This window comes from Syngnathus typhle, linkage group LG12, assembly GCF_033458585.1.
Source record: "Syngnathus typhle isolate RoL2023-S1 ecotype Sweden linkage group LG12, RoL_Styp_1.0, whole genome shotgun sequence".
Classification (NCBI taxonomy): domain Eukaryota; kingdom Metazoa; phylum Chordata; class Actinopteri; order Syngnathiformes; family Syngnathidae; genus Syngnathus; species Syngnathus typhle.
The window spans coordinates 5,934,844-5,953,528 of record NC_083749.1 but is presented as its reverse complement, the minus strand read 5'-3'; the positions used below and the strand labels follow the sequence as shown (position 1 = coordinate 5,953,528).

The window sequence follows — 18,685 nt, the reverse complement described above, 5'->3', positions numbered from 1 at the left end:
CTGGCCACCTTCACAATTGACGTATTTTATCTGGCCACAGCGTTGCCGGTGACGAGCACTTTTGCAAAAATGCTGCTGCTGATGGTGGTGGTGAAAAAAATGCTCAAATAAATTCAGGAAGGATGTTATGTTATGTTATGTTATGTTATGTTATGTTATGTTATGTTATGTTATGTTATGTTAGTAATTATGTTTTCTCTGCACGAAATTAATTTGAAGAGGGAGGGTGGGGGTCAATATTAGCTTTAGCCTCTTCCGCATGTTCTGAACCGTGAACGATGTTTACCTAGCTGACACCATTCTTAACAATATTGCATCATATTGTCTTTGTTGCTTTGTTTACTTGTTTGCAGTCAGTTTTGAAATAAAAACGTGTTCCTTACTTCTGCTACAGTAGCATTTTTAATGACGCTATGGAGTTGACAAAAGGCCGGACCTCTCACTGCTTCCTGTACGCGCAACCTATCTTGTTCTTTATCAGTAATATTCAAATTGGCCTATAAAAATAAAAGTTATTTACCTATCCATTCTTTCCTCCTTTTCAGTGATGTCATATTTCAGTCGTTTTCAATCTGGTTCTCGGGGTACTGCATGTTTTTGAATTGCGTCAGGGAGACATCGAAACCATGCAGGACCCCGAGAACCAGGATTGAAGACCATCACGTTTTGATTGATGAACATGCCTGAGTTTTTAACATAAAACGTAATACCTCTGAGAGTCCACTCTGTAATTTAATTTTACTGATTGAGTCAACTTTTAAGTGTTTTACACATAATAGCTAAGTTTTGTTGCTAAGTGATTTGTATATTGGCTGCTTTTATCTGTTCTGTCCTTTGGTTCACAGGAAGTCCCAGCATATATTTCCTTGAGTGTTGATGATTAACAACTTTTGCTCTCAGTGAACACAGCCACACACGATGACTGGATCGACTCTCAACTGACATCATATCATGTCCCCCTTCGAATCTTCTCACGCTTGACCCTGCCCCCCTGTAGCAAGGTTCATTTAGAAGATCACAGGTGCTTCATTCATCGACACTTGTGCGTGAGTGGCGGACAGCTTCAAGATGGATTTTGAATTCTCCTTTGCGAAGACCAATGCGGGAAACAAAACGAAATCGTCCATTGCTAATGCTGCTGATATATCTGTCATTGTGATATATTTTGTGGTGGTCTTGGCTGTTGGAATATGGGTGAGTTGTTCAACATCGAAGGTACCTTTCGGTATCTTCTTGGCTTAGTCTTTGTTGGTCATGGTCATTTTTATTTTTTGTTAGCTAGATTAGTTCTACAAAAATTATATGTTTAGTTTCCCAGATGGGCTTCTTTCGTTATGAGCAGGATTTTGTTTTTAGGTTGTGTGAAGAGGAGTGTTGCTCACAGGTGGTTCAGTAAGAAAAAAAAAATGAGAATAACTATAACACAATGCTTAATTAAGTAAGGCTGATTTGGATTTAATTGCTTCTAAATATTTTAAGATAATTCCTGAAAACATATTTGAACCGTATATATTTTTCGACTCGCATAACTGCAGGGAATAGAATATAATCCGTTTGTTTTCAGGCCATGATTCGCACCAACCGCTCCACTGTGGGTGGCTTCTTCCTGGCCGGCAGAAGTATGATTTGGTGGCCGGTGAGAGGCTTGTGACACGATACAAAATGCAACGAGAATGTGAAATAATTTCTGAATAAATCTATTTTAATTATGCCTTCCAAAGATCGGAGCATCTCTTTTTGCCAGTAACATCGGAAGCGGGCACTTTGTGGGAATTGCCGGGACGGGGGCGGCCACCGGAATAGCCATTGGTGGATTTGAATGGAATGTGAGTATAATTCAAATAATGCTAAATCACTATTATTGACTTTTATGCTATTTAAGTTGTCGAATATGATTGCTTCAATTTCAGGCTCTCGTTATGGTGGTTTTGCTGGGTTGGCTTTTTGTGCCTATCTACATTAAAGCTGGGGTAAAGTTACTCTTTAGAAAAAATAAAATGGAAAGTATGACATGAAATAAAACAACATTTGGGTCTTTAGGTGGTCACCATGCCCGAGTACCTGAAGAAGAGGTTTGGCGGGCAGCGCATTCGTATCTACCTCTCTGTGCTCTCCCTCTTTCTGTACATTTTCACCAAAATCTCAGTAAGTGTACAATATTTCTTGACTTTTACTATTTATCATGACATGTGATCTCCTGTCCACTCAGGCGGACATGTTTTCCGGCGCCATTTTCATCAACCAGGCACTGGGCATCAACATCTATTTGGCCGTCGTGATGTTGCTACTGATTACGGCGTTGTATACCGTCACAGGTCTGTGCCACATTATTTCAATCATAAAAAAAATGAATTGGTAAATAATACAGAAATAAATGTTTGGTGATGTCTAGTGGGGGCAAAGTCTTTTCACACGCCTTACACTAACACTTGTCAATGGCAGGTTATTGTTGCTTGTGGCCCATAAAGTGTGATAAGTGCACGCTGTAAATACATAAATACATGCATATATAATGAACTCCACATGAGTGTTTGTTTTTAAGCATTAAAACGATTCATTCTGGAGTGACTTTGGATTTATTATCATTTTTTGGGTTGTTGCACCTATTAAGAGTACAGTTAATATTTGGAGTTCCCCAACAAATAAGTCATTATGTGTCAGTTAATATTTATTGTAAACAAAACTGGTTTGATAATAATAATATTCTGGCCATTGGCTGTAGGATGGCCACTAAATTTTCAGGGGTGACCATAGCCAACCCTGGCCAACCCTTAGTGGTGCCCCAGCATTTTTTTAAATTTTACTCATTATCCCATTTTGCCTCTTTTTTTTTCATTTTATTTTTTTTACACACCACTTTCAAGTAAACACAATTGAGCAGTACTGAGTTATTTTTTAAATCAAAGCTGAAATTTTGCCATTGTTTAAACCCTGTTGTGTAATTTCCTTTAGGTGGCTTGGCAGCAGTGATCTACACAGACACCTTACAGACCATCATTATGATAGTCGGATCATTTGTTCTGATGGGCTTTGGTAATAAAAACATTTCTTAGCGCTATTTTAAATATTTGAAATGAGTCTGACTGAAAGATCTGTTTTGCAGCCTTCCATGAAGTGGGCGGCTATTCAAACATAGAGGACCGCTCAGTGGCCTAGTGGTAGAGTGTCCGCCCTGAGACTGGAAGGTTGTGGGTTCAAACCCCGGCCGGGTCATACCAAAGACTATAAAAATGGGACCCATTGCCTCCCTGCTTGGCACTCAGCATTAAGGGTTGGAATTGGGGGGTTGATCACCAACTGATTCCCGAGCGCGGCACCGCTGCTGCTCACTGCTCCCCTCTCCCCCAGGGGAAGGATTAAAATCACACGGGGATGGGTTAAATGCAGAGGACAAATTTCACCACACCCAGGTGTGTGTGTGACGATCATTGGGACTTTCTTTACATGAGCGCCATTCCCTCCATTACGGGGAACTTCAGTGAGGAATGCTACAAGCCTCGAGATGACGCTTTCCACCTTTTTAGGGACCCCATCACAGGAGACTTGCCATGGCCCGGCCTGGTTTTTGGACTCTCTATTCAAGCCTTGTGGTACTGGTGCACGGATCAGGTCAGTAAAAATGGAATGACTTCCGGCACATCTCTGGTCATAAAAATAAATGGTGGACATAATGTTCTTTTATGAAGTTTTATTCATGCAGATAGACCTTTTATCTTCTACTTTAGATGTACACAAATGACTAATGTTCCCCAAGCTCTCTTTTTGTTGACCATAACGTTTGGCTATGCTTCGTTGAACCTCACAGAAAGCTGTTCCATTTTTCTGTCTCCGCCCTCCCCAAAAAATATAGGTGATCGTGCAGCGTTGCCTTTCCGCTAAGAATTTATCCCACGTTAAAGCCGGTTGCATCTTATGTGGCTATTTGAAGCTCTTGCCCATGTTCCTGATGGTCTTCCCCGGAATGATCAGCAGGATCCTTTACACTGGTTAGGGGTTGCTCACATTTCTAGGTGACTTGCCAAAGCAGTTAAATATCCCCTCTTTTTTGTAGATGAGGTCGCCTGCGTGGAGCCGGATGAATGTCTAAAACACTGCGGCACTAAAGTGGGCTGCAGCAACATTGCTTATCCCAAATTGGTGTTGGATCTGATGCCCGACGGTGGGTAGAAGAAATCCAAAATCCTCCGTCCTTAAACTCAACCCCGCGCTTCCCTTCTCAGGTCTGCGTGGTCTTATGCTGTCGGTCATGCTGGCCTCTCTTATGAGTTCCCTGACCTCCATCTTCAACAGCGCCAGTACCCTCTTCACCATGGACGTCTACACCAAGATCCGTGGCGACGCCACCGAGAGGGAGCTCATGATCGCCGGCAGGTCGAAAGAACGCTCGACGTGAACCCATTGGTGTGATTTGGCTTTGCGCACTGTTTTTGTTTTTCTTGCAGGCTTTTTATTGTGGGGCTGATTGGAGTGAGCATCGCGTGGATCCCCGTGGTGCAGTCGGCCCAGAGCGGTCAGCTCTTTGACTACATCCAGGCCATCACAAGCTATCTGGCGCCGCCCGTGTCTGCCGTTTTTGTACTGGCTATTTTCTGCAAGCGAGTCAATGAGTCTGTGAGTTCCCACTCATGTCGTGGTTAGTTAATACCAATTAACAGAGGCTTGAATAAACAGCCAGGTGAACTCTGTTCTGTTTATCATGGTAGAGAATGACTGTGCAAAGGTCTTTGTTCCGCGATATGAAACCTTGCCATTTTACAACAAGGAGCAGAAATCAAAAGTATTGAGCTCTTCAAGTATAAGATTTTATTTCACAGATATTATCATGACCCAAATGTAGATAAGATGAATGTTTACAGAACTTGTTTTGTTCTACAGGGTGCCTTTTACGGGCTCTTCATCGGCCTCCTGATCGGCCTTTCCAGGATGATTACCGAGTTTGCTTACGGCACGGGCAGCTGCGTGGAGCCCAGTAAATGTCCCACTATCATATGTGGTGTTCACTACCTCTACTTCAGCATCATCCTCTTTGCGATCTCCTGCGTAATCATCATCGGCGTCTCTCTCGTGACCGAACCCATCCCCGACAAACACGTACGCGACACGTCTGACCTAATAAGTAACTATGACAATCAGCGCTACGTGTCACGCTCTATGTTTTCTCTTTGGTTCAGTTATATCGACTATGTTGGAGCCTGAGGAACAGTACTGAAGAGAGGATTGACATGGAGGAAGACGACTGGAAAGAAAATGTCAACAACAGTACGGTAATAGAAGGTAATGGTCACACAATGGCACGGTTCTTTTGCATTTCTTTGTGTGTGTATGTGTGTGTGGGGGCATTATATATCCATGCCAAACTGCGCATATTCAGGCGTCTATAATGTAATACCAGTAAATGAGATACAGCTAGAAATGAGCACACATGCTAATGTTAGCTTTAGAAATTAGTACACATGCTAATGCTAGCTTTAGAGATTAGTACACATGATAATGTTAGCTTACGTGTGCTGCTGTGCTGTAGCTCTGTATATTGTAATATTTTATTCCAGTCTCCACCTGGCCTGGTTGTAGTCTTGATCCTCTTCAGCAGAATTACAAGAGACCCAATTGTCCTCTATTGTTGTTGTTATTGATCATTTCTGTATAGAAAGAGATAGAAGCGGATGGTGTGAAAATAGCATTTGATTTCTAAGTAACATTGCAGAACACAGGCCTGGCATTAAAACATTTTTTGGGGCATTTCCGGAATGAAAGCCACATGCATGTCTCCCTTTGTTATTTTCTGTTTAGAACCAAAGGAAGAACCAGGCTGCTGCAAGAAGGCGCTAGAGGCTTTCTGCGGCCTGGATCAGAAAAAAGCTCCGCAGCTGAGTGAGGAGGAGCAGGCCGAGTTGCAGAAAAAGCTCACAGACACATCTGAAATACCACTATGGAGGAATATTGTCAACATCAACGCAGTCATCCTTCTTGGTGTGGCTGTTTTCTTTCATGGATTTTATGGATAAGTATTCATACTATATATAAACAACGGGCTTTTATTCAAAATAGCACTTTCTTACATTTTGTCCATGTTATGATTGTTGTTTTGTTAAACAATTAAGCACCAGTTATACATATATATACATATATATATATACATATATTTGCACTGACAAATGATAATAAAATGCCCTATAAAATTCTTCACATGCGGGTCCAGTGTTGATTATTTAAAAGAGAAAGTGTTTACATTTTGTAATTGACAAGACAATAAAATAATACTATCAAAAATAACGAAATATGGAATATTTCATTACAATATTCATTCAAATGTGGATCAGGTGTAAATGTTCTAATTGTTGGCATTTTCCCACAAATAATGCATTTATTTAAATTAAATCAAATTGAAATAAAACATTTGATTAAAAGGACAATTTGATCAAATTATTTAGTTCCAACACATGGATCCAGTGTCAATTATTATTATTTTTAAAACAAATTTTCTTTCATTCTAAATGTTGCATGGAATTGCCGTGACGGCTTCGTGTTTAATTCATCATTCCAAACACTCATGAATACTTGATGGAACAGAAACATGGCTGGGGACTTGATTTGGAACATAGCATGCTTATCCCAGACAATACAATCTCACTGGATGAAATAAGAGTGAGTTTTGAGGACTACTTATTGCGACACTGACAGTGTGGACTTCCTGAGGTCAAGATGTTGAGATTTCACTGACATATTGCTGTGCTGAGCTCATCTTCGCATTAGTGACAGCTAATTAGCTCGGCAGGAAGCTGCAGGGCTGGACAAAAGCGGGCCACCAAGTTTACAATAGACACAATCCTACAGCTATTTGTGACTTATGTAATCAAATGATTTGGGATTTTCTTGCTCCATGGATCCGAGGATTATTCTTTTTTAGGATGAAAGCTTCAATTATTTGTATTATGCAATATGAAGCAAAGATGCTGCCTTTAAGTTGACTGCTGAATATAGGACACAGGATATGGGAAAATAGCGTGAAAGAATATTGCTTGTAAGCTGGTCGAGTAAGCTTTTGTGTTTTATTATTATTATTATTACGTTGTGTTTTCTTACTTATTTCTATATTGCTTTTATTTATTAAAACCACAAATTGGTTTAAAAAAAAAAGAGGTTAATTTGTTTGATTAGAATGGATTAACAGCAATAACATATCAATGGGAGAAATTACCTTGATTTATGAACAAATTTAAGTTTGTAACTTGAGAGTCAACTGTATAAATTACTGTACTAAATTACATCCTGACATGTCAATATTATAACAGGACTCATTAAAAAAAGTATTATTAACTATATCGAACTGTGTTAATAACCATTTTTTTAAAAAATCGCTTTTTATAGAGAATGTCAGCAATGGAAAAAATGCATCTGATTGAGCTTGGATCTTGCAGTCAGCATTTTTTTTTTTTTTAACAGACATGATTTGTTAGTGGAATTTATGCTTCATTTCCTTCTCGGCACTCTGTAGATTAGATCTGTGTTTGCGCCAGCTTCCTGTGTGTGTGTGTGTGGATAGTTAAGGAGGGAGGGTGTGTGACACTTTGGGTTGGCTGTTAATGTTTGGGATTGGCTGAAATATTTCCTCTGGCAACTGAAATGCGTGACGCTGCCTGCAGAGCCACTGCAGTGTGTGCTGCAGTGAGGGGATGGGAGGGAGTGTGTGATGGAGAGCTAGAGGGTGAGAGAGCTGGAGTGAGAGCAAGAGAGAGAGGAGGGCAAAGCGAGGAGAGTGCGCATGTGCAGCGCTGAGGTGCGCTCGCCTGGAACCGACGAAGGAGGAGGAAGAGGAGGTGTTGTTGTGAACCCAGGCTGATAAGCGGGACGCCGAGGAAAGCGGTGCGGTCCAGCTAGGTTGAAGACCCGGGCCCAGCAGGACTAAGCCACAACAGGGTGGAAGAGGAAGGATGGGGAAAGCCGAAAGAGACGCTCTGACACACGGCGGAGGAGGCAGAGCGGCGGTGTGAAGAACAAAAGAGGGATGCGGACGTGCCTCCACCTTGCCTCCTCCATCTTAACATTCTCTCCATCTTCGTCCTGCTGGGAAGCAGAACCTACAAGCTTGTACTCCTCCGTGAAAGACCTGAACGAGGCTTAAGGTGAGGATGATGATGTTTTATGAGATCTTGGAGATGCAACCCCAGCTCTGGTCTGAATACGGCGCAGGTGGGTTTACATGGATGTTGCATCATCGCACATGCATGATTGTTGAGGGCCATTTATGAAACTGTATTAATGCATAAGTTGAATGTTTGTGTGTGTGTGTGTAACCACATGACATGCTATCTTAAGCACTATGTAGCCCACAGTCAGCAGGTTCCCCACCCTTGCTGTGTTAACTGGAGGTCTCGAGTAGTTATGACATTTCGCAGACTTCTTGGACGGTGTGCATGAAGTGCTGAGTGTGTATGTGTGTGTGTGTGTGTGTGTGTGTGTGTTCCATCGTCCCGACTCGTACGTTGGTACCGCAGTGGGAAATGTTGCTATTGCATAACCGAGTCTCTTCAACACGAGAAGATTCTCTCCCAAAAAAGCTTCTCCATCTTAAATATTTTGCACATCAAGAGCTTCCCGACATGGCGGACCTTTTAGGAAAAATCAATCAGCCTTAATCAATCCAGCCATTGTCGGCGTATTGCGGAAGCTCATTAATCATCCATGAGGTGGCTGGCTGATGATGCTTATTGCTTTTTCATTTTTCTGCCTGCATGCACCTCTGCCATGTTGTTAGCGCCGCTACACACAATGAAGAGTACTTAACGGAAATGAGTTGCAAAATGGCCGAAGTCGACGGCGGGAAAAAGAAGCGATTGAAAACAAAATCAACGTCGTCAGTCTCGCCACATTCAAGAGAGCAACTGCATGATCTTGCTGGCGTAAACGGTGGGATTTGCACTCAAGGTCAGCGCACGTTACATAATCGAAACACGACATAATACCCGCCGCCGTGCTGCTTTTTTACCAGTCGAGGTTTGAATGCGGACAGTTGGCTCCACATAGCTGACATATGAACAGCCGCCTTTGCCGTGTCGTTGGCATGCGGTCGTTTCCATGCCGACATGGATGTGAAAAGGATGTGGAGCACAGACGGCTCTCCATTGAGGAAAGAGAACGAGAGAGCGAGAGAGACGGGGTCGGCATGGAGACTGACTAATGACTCATTCAGATGATTCCGAATCCGCTAACTGGCCTCCAATCAGAAGCGAATCAATGCAGAAAAGATGACGATTGATGGAGGTGTGTGAGGATGATGGGAATGTTTGTCAGCCTTTTTTCATCATCACACAGCACAAAAAGGCCTGCTTAAATTGCGACATTCGTGGCATGGAAATGTTTTTCATAAAGATATTTACTATGGTTATGACTTTACAACTACGTTAGCAATGTGTTCCAAATTAGCAATGGAATTTCATCATAAAATGCTGCTGTGACCAGTGCGGCATAATATTGTATCTATGTTAATAATCTTTTAGCAAAATTGCATATATTTTCACCCCCAATAACGGACGGACCGAATGCCAAGGCCTGATAATGCATTTGTGGAAACGTTCAATTGAAAACTTGACTTCATATAGATTTTTATATTGAGTATTACTATATTATTCTCATAAAATGTCTTTATACGTGCTTATTCTTTAACATGTTTTTATCGTTTTTATTTATTTTCTTTAGGTTGATTTAAGTTTTATCTGTTTATTTTACTTTTGTTTATGGATCTATTTATTTTCTTTAAGTTTATTTATTCATTTTTTAGTTGCATTTATTTATTTACTTACAAGTGTTTGCAGTAGTTCTATCATTATAGAAGAAAGTAGACCTGGACAGATTCTAGACGCACTATTAAAAAGTATCCGTTAAAGACATTCTGATTCTATATAGTCGACTTTGCGGCATGCATTCCGACTAAATAGCCGTTAGAGCAGGTATGCATGAGATGATGTTTGTGTCTGATATCCGCTTGCCATGCGTTTGTTTGTCAAGCCAATGGAATGCAAAGCATGGCTCAAAATGCGGGTGACAATGCTGTGTGTTCCCATCAATCTAATGTTTGTGATGACAACCACCAAGTCAGATGCCTACCTTGATTTCATTAGCATCATAATGGGGCTTGCACAAGTGCTGGTTGCTAGAGGAGGCCGCAGATGGCATAACTGCGGGAAAATCTTGCGGCAGTTTGCACTTTTCAACCGGTGCTCGGGGCTGGGATGAGCTCCTTACATAACAGTGGAGGGCTCACGTCCATTAGCATGGATTCTGCGCCAAATACGGCCCGTCGGCAGTTGGACGAGGTCTCTTATCAAGGCGTCTGGAGTAGTGTCGCCTGCAAATCAGAGAGGGTAATTTTAGCCGCTTTGTCTTCTTAAAGACTCCTTGTGTTTTATTTCCATCTCCCTGTCAGGTACACTTCAATGCGCTGTTTATAGCCTTAAAAAAAAAAAAAACTAATGTAATCTCATTACTTTCCATTTTTAAAGTAGATGTGACTCAGTAGTCTTCAGTCAAACCAACATATTCTCATACTATTTCATCTTTTGACATCCATAGTCGTCAATGGCAGTGAATGCGTTCGGCATACAAGGAAACCTTTACCTTCTTTTTGATAAACACAGACCCCCTTGTGCTACTATTTGAAAATAAGCAAAATATTTTTAAGTGGTGTAAAACGTAAGCAAACAGAAAACATTTACCAAAAGTCTTCCCAGTAGATTGGAAGCAAATGCGCCTCCTTCCTCTCTTTCTGCTTTGACTTCCTGTAATGCCCAGCTGTCCCAATACATTTGACCATATTGTCTGCAAAATAAAAGCATTAGCAGCCCGTAACAGGTTTCAACAGATATATTGTAATGTTTAATTTTGTAATAAAAACTTTGTTGCCAACCAAAACAGAAGCACCTACCGAGAGAGGTTTACTCTCTCGCTTTGATTAAAGGGGACGTCAAGTCCAAATTCTATTTTCCAATAATATGTTGTATGAAATGGAGACCTTGTGGGTCAATGCTGGCTGGACCTTATCATGTGTGTGACAGAGCAGACACATGCGAGATGGGTCGATACACTAAAGGTAGACGCGTCTAATATGGCCGCTTCATCATGTGAGAGTGAAGCCGGGTGTCTGTTGAGAGTGTGGCGGGGAAGGGCGCAGGAAGCGCTGATGTGTGCATGCATACACAAACCAAAAATAGAAAACGACTGTGCTGGGCTGCCGCCTTTTTCCTTCTTCTTCACTCACCATGTAGGTCACCGTTGATTTCGCCTCAGTGAATCATCTCTGTGCACAAAACAGAAGACTTAAGAGTTATCCTTCCTCCTTGTGTTCTTTGTGTTTTGTTAAAGACAAAAACAGCTCAGGCTCACACTTGTTGTTCTTGAACCCAGACGTAGACGTAAATCTCCGGGATCGGTTTGCATTTATTTGAGCGCTCGATGAATGACAGTGTTGACAGACAGACGTAAACGTGTCTGTTAGTCACCTGCTCTCAGACGACGTGTTTATTTAAAAGGAAAAGTCGAGTAAAAAAAAAAAAAAAAATCTATGATATTTTGCTATATGCACCCTACTTCAAAGGAGAAAACTAGAATTGGAAAATATCTTTTGTGACATCAGTCTTGGAACCTTTCTGACATAGATCGAATCAACATTCCAGTCTCAATAAAACAATAAATGAGGAAGTTGAAAACATGTTCAATTCTGGAGCAGTGTCATTGTGACATCAGGAGAGGAATTTGTGGAGTGATTTCAGGGCGATAAATGACATGAGGCGCTTCTAGGACGACTTCCTGGTTCGCCGCTAGGCAACCACTTCCAAATTTGGACATTGTGGCAGAGTGAAAACCAGGTGCTGTGTGAAAAAGCAAAGAAGCCAATCTGTTGCCCTAATTAAGTCACTCAAAAACTCCTCTGCTGCAAGGCAGGAAGTAACTTGATCACTGAGTCACGCTAAAAGTTAAGTCTAGACTTAAGCCAAAATGCTTGTTTTGTTACACTCGCATGGTGGATCAGTCAAATAGTAGTGCAAAGGAAATCCTTCCACGCAACTTTGAATACCTTTTACAGTGACATTATAGATGATTTTTGATTTTGTTTTATCCGAAAATTTGTCTCAGTCGGCACAGATACAGATCACAAAAACAAAAGGACAGCACGTCTGCAATGTGTCCATGCAAACACACATCTGAGCAAACTGTCCCCTCTGTTCTGTTTTCACAGGTTGCCGCGCCAAAGCTATCTGGTGATATCGCAGTCTGGACGAACTCCTCGCTTTTAGACTGTTATCACTTCCTCGACCCGAAACTTCAACTCCCACCTCATAGGAATTTCAAAAAGGGAATTTTTCCAACAACTACGGCAAGCTTCAAAGGACACCTCCCCTCACTTGACCGCAGAAAAGGGTCCGCTGAAACTGAACAGAGCACAGGCGGACTGAACTGAAAGCGGGCCTCCACCAACCTGTAGTGTGTGTATAAATCTGTCCATTTAAGAGTATCTATTGGTGCTAAGTGTGTGACTATAATGTAACTTTAATATGCTAGTAGCCAACACCGGTCTAGGAAGCTGGTCTGTTCATTCTTAAGCTTTTGAATTAAGGTGCTCTGGCTCAACTTATCAACCCAGCAAGTCCTCATAAGGACTCAGGCTGACAGGAGCTTCCACCAGAGTCGGGGGCGGAGTCTCTAAAGACAACATGGAGACAGTCGTTCGCCCACATGTGCCCTCTAACGGCTGACTTGAACATAACAACACTACCCAGTTCTCTTGCCCAGAACCTGGCAGGGGCGTCCACTCCTCTTTAGAGCCATCCACTTCCGAATTCCAAATGTCTTGCCTCAGGCGTCAACCCGTCACCATCCCGATGGACACGGTCAAGATCATCCAGTCGGAGAAGTTCCCCAGAGAGTGCACGGTGCCCGTCACTCAACCTCGCTTCGCCCCGCCCCCCAGAGTGGCATGGGACGGCGGCGGCGAAGGGGAGATCATCGTCAACCAAGCCTGCAGCGACCTGACGCTGAACGTGACGGTGGCGACCCCGTCCCCCCAGACCCCCGTCATCCGCAGGGAGCAGAGCTTCTTAGCGCAGCGTAAACCCAGTGCCAACGAGATCTGCTACCACCAGTTCCACTACAAGATGGAGGACGTCATCGTCAACCAGTACGTGCTGCGCTCCTCTTCCACCTCCACGTCCTCGTCATCGTCTTCCACCTCTTCGGGTCCCCCCATGCCCTGCGAGCCCCTGGACTGCCCCACCTGCGGCCACACCTACAACTTTGCCGGCAAGCGCCCTCGCATCTTGTCCTGCCTGCACTCGGTGTGTGAGGAATGCCTGCAGATCCTCTACGAGTCATGCCCCAAGTACAAGTTCATCTCCTGCCCCACCTGCCGCCGCGAGACGGTGCTATTTACCGACTACGGCCTGGCGGCCCTCGCCATCAACACCAGCATTCTGAGCCGGCTGCCCGCCGACCCCAACGGGCCGGTGCAGTGGGGCGGGGACGCCGACCGCAGCTGCTACCAGACTGTGCGCCAGTACTGCCAGTCGGCTTGCACCTGCCACATCGCCAACCCGCTCTCCTCCTGCGGCATCATGTAGAGAAAAAGCGGGCATCGTGGTAACGCTGCTCAGCCACACCTTTGTCGACTATAAGCTCTCCCCTTCTCCCCTCACACACACACATCCTGTCAATAATCCCTCCACAGATGACTTCTCTCTATATATTTAATAGCACAGACGGATACTGTGTGGGACTAACGGATGCGGACGCTCGGAGAAATAGTTAATATATGTATTTTACGTATGGACTGGAATCCCGCTCCCCTTCTCGTGTTTGGTTGGATGTGTTTGTCATCTCTTTTCATGGGAATGCCAGGGGAGGTCAACCCCACCCCTTCCCCATCCCTTCAAGGTGAATAAAGATTAAATTCATGACAAAACGGTTGTGTCCTACTGATATCTCCTCACACTTCAATGTATTTAAACACACCTTTTAATGTATTTGGAAGTGGGCAAAGCGTTGTTTCTTTTTTAAGCTCTTCATTGTAAAGCGAACACATGGAGCAAGAGGAAGTCGAGTAGGAATATATATATATCTTTACAAGAATGTGTTATTTATTGTTAAAATAATACATTTACTGAAACACAACAGCGGCAGTTCCAGTCAAGAACCGGCGAAACTCCCGCTCACTGTCAACTACCCGTTATAAGCGTCGCACACTGTCCATGTTCTATGCAAAAGTATACATATTACAACCGTAACCGTATGTAACATATTCTCAAACAATAATTAGCACAAACTACCAACAGTATTGCAAGTTCTGATCATCATCTTTTCAACAGTGTTACTCACCTGAAACACAGACAACAGCGGCAGTTACAGTCAAGACCCGGCGAAACTCCCGCTCGGCACTCACTGTCAAGTACTTTCGGGTAATGAGGACTAGTGTTGTCTCGTGAGTGAACGATTTGTTCAAAAGAACATTCACTTTCAATAGTGATTCGTTCTTTTTTCAGTTCATATGACTTCAACCAGTAGGTGTCAGTAATGCCCATTGAAGCTGGTTCCACCTTGCCGTAAAACAAAACGAAGAAGAAAATGACGTCACTTCCCGTTCTGGAGTCGTGAATTGCATTTCCCGCTCACCAATCTGTGAGTGAGTGATTCGTATTTCCAGTTCATCGCGAGAACGGATCAGTGAGGGAACGAATCCGGACTTTCAAATTAATTGAACGATTTGTTTGAACGAATCTTTTGAGTGAACTGATTCTAAAGATTCAGTTTACCTAAAAGAACTGGAATGCACATCACTAATGAGGACCCCCGTAGTTGTCCCGGGTGCCTTATTGAAATCCCCAAGCAAGTTACAAAATGGCCGCCCCCTGAGATGGATAGAAATCAGTGGACTTAATTCATTATCTACAGACGAAATATTAACCAGAACTTTGTTTAGACTAGAGAGTGTCATAGAACATTATAAAGATTTTTATTTTTACTTGACTTCAGCTTTAAATAATAATTAATCATCATTTACAAAAATAAACAAGCTCTTCTCAATAAGAAAGATTTCACCAGCACATATTAGTTCACAATTAATAGTATTATCATATTTAAGCCCATATAAAGCCCATATAAACAAAAATTTTGAGATAAGATATCATATAGCAGGACTGTGCTGTGAGTTTTAAATATTATACATACACATAAAAAGAAACCACTATATACAGTATAATTTGTAAGTATTGCATGTTCTACAAGTATTTACACAGTAAATCAATTTTGGGAGTACAAAGATGCAAAATATTCACAAATTTGTATATTTACAATAACTTACATTATCTTCAGAGGTCAACAGGTAAAATAATAATTACATTTCCTGTCTCATGTTAATGTGCGGAAGAAATGGGAAGAGTTTGCCGTCTCTTTCTGAGCAGGTTGCCTAGTTGTCGTCCACCATGCACCATTGCTTTGAGAAGATCGCATCAGTTGCCTGGAATAAAAACAATAACACATTGAGCAGAGCTGAGATGAGCATTCGGGGGGAGCAGTCAGAAGGTTGGTTGCATGGGATGTTGGAGCAGCCATGCATCATCATGCACCATATGGCACGGGCAAGCTGTTTAAAAAAATGTTTGGGTTCACCTGTTTTGATGACTGGAGCTGCCTCTCGTCAGTGACAGGAACTTGAATTTCCGGTGCTTGCTGGGTCTATATGTTAGGTCATCCTTTTTGCAGAAAGAGACAAGAAAGACATGAAGAAAAAAGTACAAAATATTAATGATAACGCTTATGTGAGTATAGTATTCGCTTTTCACGCATTTATCAACAATTACAATTTTGTTATTATTAATATTATCACGAATATTAGCAGAAGCAATTAAAGAAAGACTTATTATTTTTATTAATAATATAATTATCAACATCATACTACTACTTTACTATAATACTACTATGACTATAATGATAATAAAGATAACAATAACTAATCATAATAAGATAACAATTAACAATAATAATAATGATAATAATAATAATAATAATAAGCCATGAAAGACTATGTTGTTTTTTTTAAATCCAAAATGATAATATAAAGTACTGGCTATAACAACTTGTTTTGTTTACTCGTTTTATTATAATAGTATTTATTGGGTTGATTGTAATTCACTAGATTTTTACCTGCGCTTCCTTGTCCAGCAAATTCAATGTGCTCACTTGCTGCCCTCTGGAGCCCAGGTTTAACTTTCCTGTTTCGGGGGAAAAAATGGTCACTCGCATGAAACACTACAACGTTCTGCTGTCCCACAATATTTCACTCAAATCTAAAAACTCACGTATGTGACTTGATGATATGGTTGTGTCTGAGGATGACCTCTCCCGAAAATGTCCATCAAGAAAGTCTTTGAGCTCTTGGTCCTTGTTGGAAGGCTGCTCGGGCCTGGCACCATGGAGATTTAAAGGCTGGTCTAATGAATGATAGCTGCCAAAATCCTGACAAGCAAAGGAAGTCGTAAGTAAACAGTACAACATCGATGTGAATAAAATAAAATAATATCAAGCAGTTTGCATATTGCTTACCTGAGCCATGTCCACATGGTAGCCATCTTTGACAAGCTGCTGTTTGGCGATGTCCTCCCACTTTTTGCACACTTCCTCCAAGTACCTGAGTCCGGGACTCAGAGCCACAAACGCCTCAGCACGAACCTGAAGCACAACACAAGGCAGGAAGGTTAGAAAGGAAAACACAAGCTCATTGTTGGATATCGTTTAACAGTTTAAATTTAGCTTGTGAACTCGTCCATCTGTCTGGGGAAATTGTCATGTGCCCTTTTGAATTTGTATTTGTTCTATGATTGTGTGTGTATAAAATTAAAATGTGCTTGGATGCAGGCAAAATTATTAATGAAACCTTGGTTGGATTTAATTGCTCTTTCCAAAAACTAAATTACATTTTGGTACTTACTCTGACCTCCTGACAAGGAGTGTGCTAGACTATTTTCAACCTGTTTAACCTGATTGAGAGCACCACTTTTTTTTCCCCCAACATCTCCATGTACTTTCTTTGGTGTTTTAACTTGGCAAAAAAACCAAGAACTAATTAAACGTAATTAGAGTTAGTAAACGACTGGAAACTATGTTGAGCGGCGTCGCTAATCAAAAGCTCGGGCGCTCGTCTTTGAACTCGAGGGATCGTAAAGTGAAGAAATGCCGACAGAGAATAAAGTTACACTTACAGCAAGAGGATAATGTGGATTTTTGTTTCTCCTCTGCAGCTATAAGAGCTTCTAGATCTCAAATAAATGTAGGCCAGTAGAGTGACGGTCTTTTACTTGTCATTCTAAATTCTACAGCGGCCTTGGCTAGCTTGGCTGGACAGTGAGAGAAAATGGACAAATAGATAGATGTGTTTGTAAAAAAAAAATTTCAAGATTCAGGAGGGACTACGGAGCCTGCAGGCGTGAAGTCATGTAGGCAGACTGGTTTGTGATCCCTTGCAGCATCCCCTCACTTTTATCTTTACGAGGGGGGAACAAGACTCAGCATGTTTCTGGCGGATTTATGTCATCTTCGAACTGCTGCTGGCTTTAACAGCCTCTATCCAAAAAAATGTGCAGAAACTCCTCCAAAACCTTAAATCCAGTTCTGAACTTTAACCCCCAACCTTGACGCAAAGCCAAGCTCCCCTCCGATCTTACCTGCATTGACTCCATCCTGCTTATGGAAGACAGAGTTTCTTTTTTGATGTCTAATATCTGCGTGAGTGGTCTGGGGGTCTCCCGTGTGCCAAAACTCTCAGACCTCAGCAAGGGATTTCTGTTTCGAGAGACTGCATGAAGTCGTCGATCATCTGTGTGTGACTCAGATGACCGCCGGGACTCGGTTCTCTGGAGGGCTTGTTTCAATTTTGTATTAAAGATGACAGATCCCTGAATTCTGCTGAGACGTCGCGGCTGGGAGATAGCAGCCGGTGGCGGACAAGGAGGCAACGAAGCAGATCCGAGTGATAAGAACGGACCAAAGTTGTCATTCCCTGATGCAAAAGAGTCCATCTCTGCCATTTCTGTGGACAATGACGAGGTGAGACAAAATGTGTCAGTGCTGGCTGTCTCCACTCCAGAATCCACCGATTCCGCTCGCACATTTCTCTCCATGCCCGAAGAAGAAGGTGAAGAACATGTGGGGGAATCATTCGGAAAATCTTCCAGCAGCTCCGTGTCTGGTTCTTGCTCAGCAACCCAGGCCTCCAATAGGTTCCCAAAACTTCGGTAAAGATTCATCCTCCCGTTGCTTTGGTGCACCGCAATCCAACTGCAAGAAGGTTTAAGAAAGTCGTCTTGAGGTGACTTGCTCTAGTAGAATTCGAAACATGCTACCTAGGTCCGCCCCCGCACCTTCGTCACCACACCTTCCCCCGTCCTACCTCACCTGCTCTCACTCTCCTCTCATAGGAAAATAATGACTGCTGGAGCTAATCTCCAAAGTTATTACAAGCATGGTTATCAAAATGTAAAATCAAAACGTAACTGTATCAAATGGTAACTAAAAATAAAATCAAAGCTCCTCAGTCATTCGGAAATGCTACACGGAAAGAATTTAAATGACTGACAGTGTGTGATTACTGTTACAGTGTATTTTATTTTTTTTCCCTTGGAAGGAACATTTTCTTTGAGGAATT

At 42.2% G+C, this 18,685-nt stretch overlaps 3 protein-coding genes across 3 annotated transcripts in view; 2 read left to right on the top strand and 1 right to left on the bottom strand.

Annotated features, from left to right (window-relative positions):
- sppl3 (signal peptide peptidase 3) overlaps positions 1-10,244 on the bottom strand; it is a 47,008-nt gene extending 36,764 nt beyond the window's left edge. The window contains exons 1-2 of the mRNA XM_061292740.1: positions 10,105-10,244; positions 5,503-5,639 (exon numbers count right to left, since the gene is read on the bottom strand). The gene's annotated coding sequence lies outside the window, so the exon portion shown is untranslated. The remainder of the gene's footprint in view (positions 1-5,502; positions 5,640-10,104) is intronic.
- On the top strand, positions 733-7,468 carry slc5a1 (solute carrier family 5 member 1). The gene is made up of 16 exons (XM_061292817.1): positions 733-1,194; positions 1,565-1,636; positions 1,722-1,826; positions 1,911-1,970; positions 2,041-2,145; positions 2,210-2,315; positions 2,953-3,033; positions 3,104-3,143; positions 3,441-3,609; positions 3,851-3,986; positions 4,052-4,159; positions 4,221-4,371; positions 4,443-4,611; positions 4,876-5,091; positions 5,172-5,274; positions 5,791-7,468. Exons 1-16 carry the CDS (start codon positions 1,069-1,071, stop codon positions 6,003-6,005), a joined length of 1,962 nt encoding a protein of 653 aa, XP_061148801.1. The 5' UTR covers positions 733-1,068; the 3' UTR covers positions 6,006-7,468.
- A 2,595-nt stretch (positions 10,245-12,839) lies between the features above and the next one.
- On the top strand, positions 12,840-13,951 carry rnf208 (ring finger protein 208). The gene has a single exon (XM_061292795.1). The coding sequence runs from the start codon at positions 12,840-12,842 to the stop codon at positions 13,608-13,610; it is 771 nt and encodes a 256-aa protein (XP_061148779.1). The 3' UTR covers positions 13,611-13,951.
- Positions 13,952-18,685: the final 4,734 nt, after the last annotated feature.

Excerpts from the sequence above, each read along its gene's own strand:
- slc5a1 (XM_061292817.1), top strand. The coding sequence starts at position 1,069 with ATGGATTTTGAATTCTCCTTTGCGAAGACCAATGCGGGAAACAAAACG. Across the intron at positions 1,827-1,910 it reads TTGGTGGATTTGAATGGAAT|GCTCTCGTTATGGTGGTTTT; the intron begins GTGAGTATAATT and ends CTTCAATTTCAG. Across the intron at positions 2,316-2,952 it reads GGCGTTGTATACCGTCACAG|GTGGCTTGGCAGCAGTGATC; the intron begins GTCTGTGCCACA and ends AATTTCCTTTAG.
- rnf208 (XM_061292795.1), top strand. The coding sequence starts at position 12,840 with ATGTCTTGCCTCAGGCGTCAACCCGTCACCATCCCGATGGACACGGTC.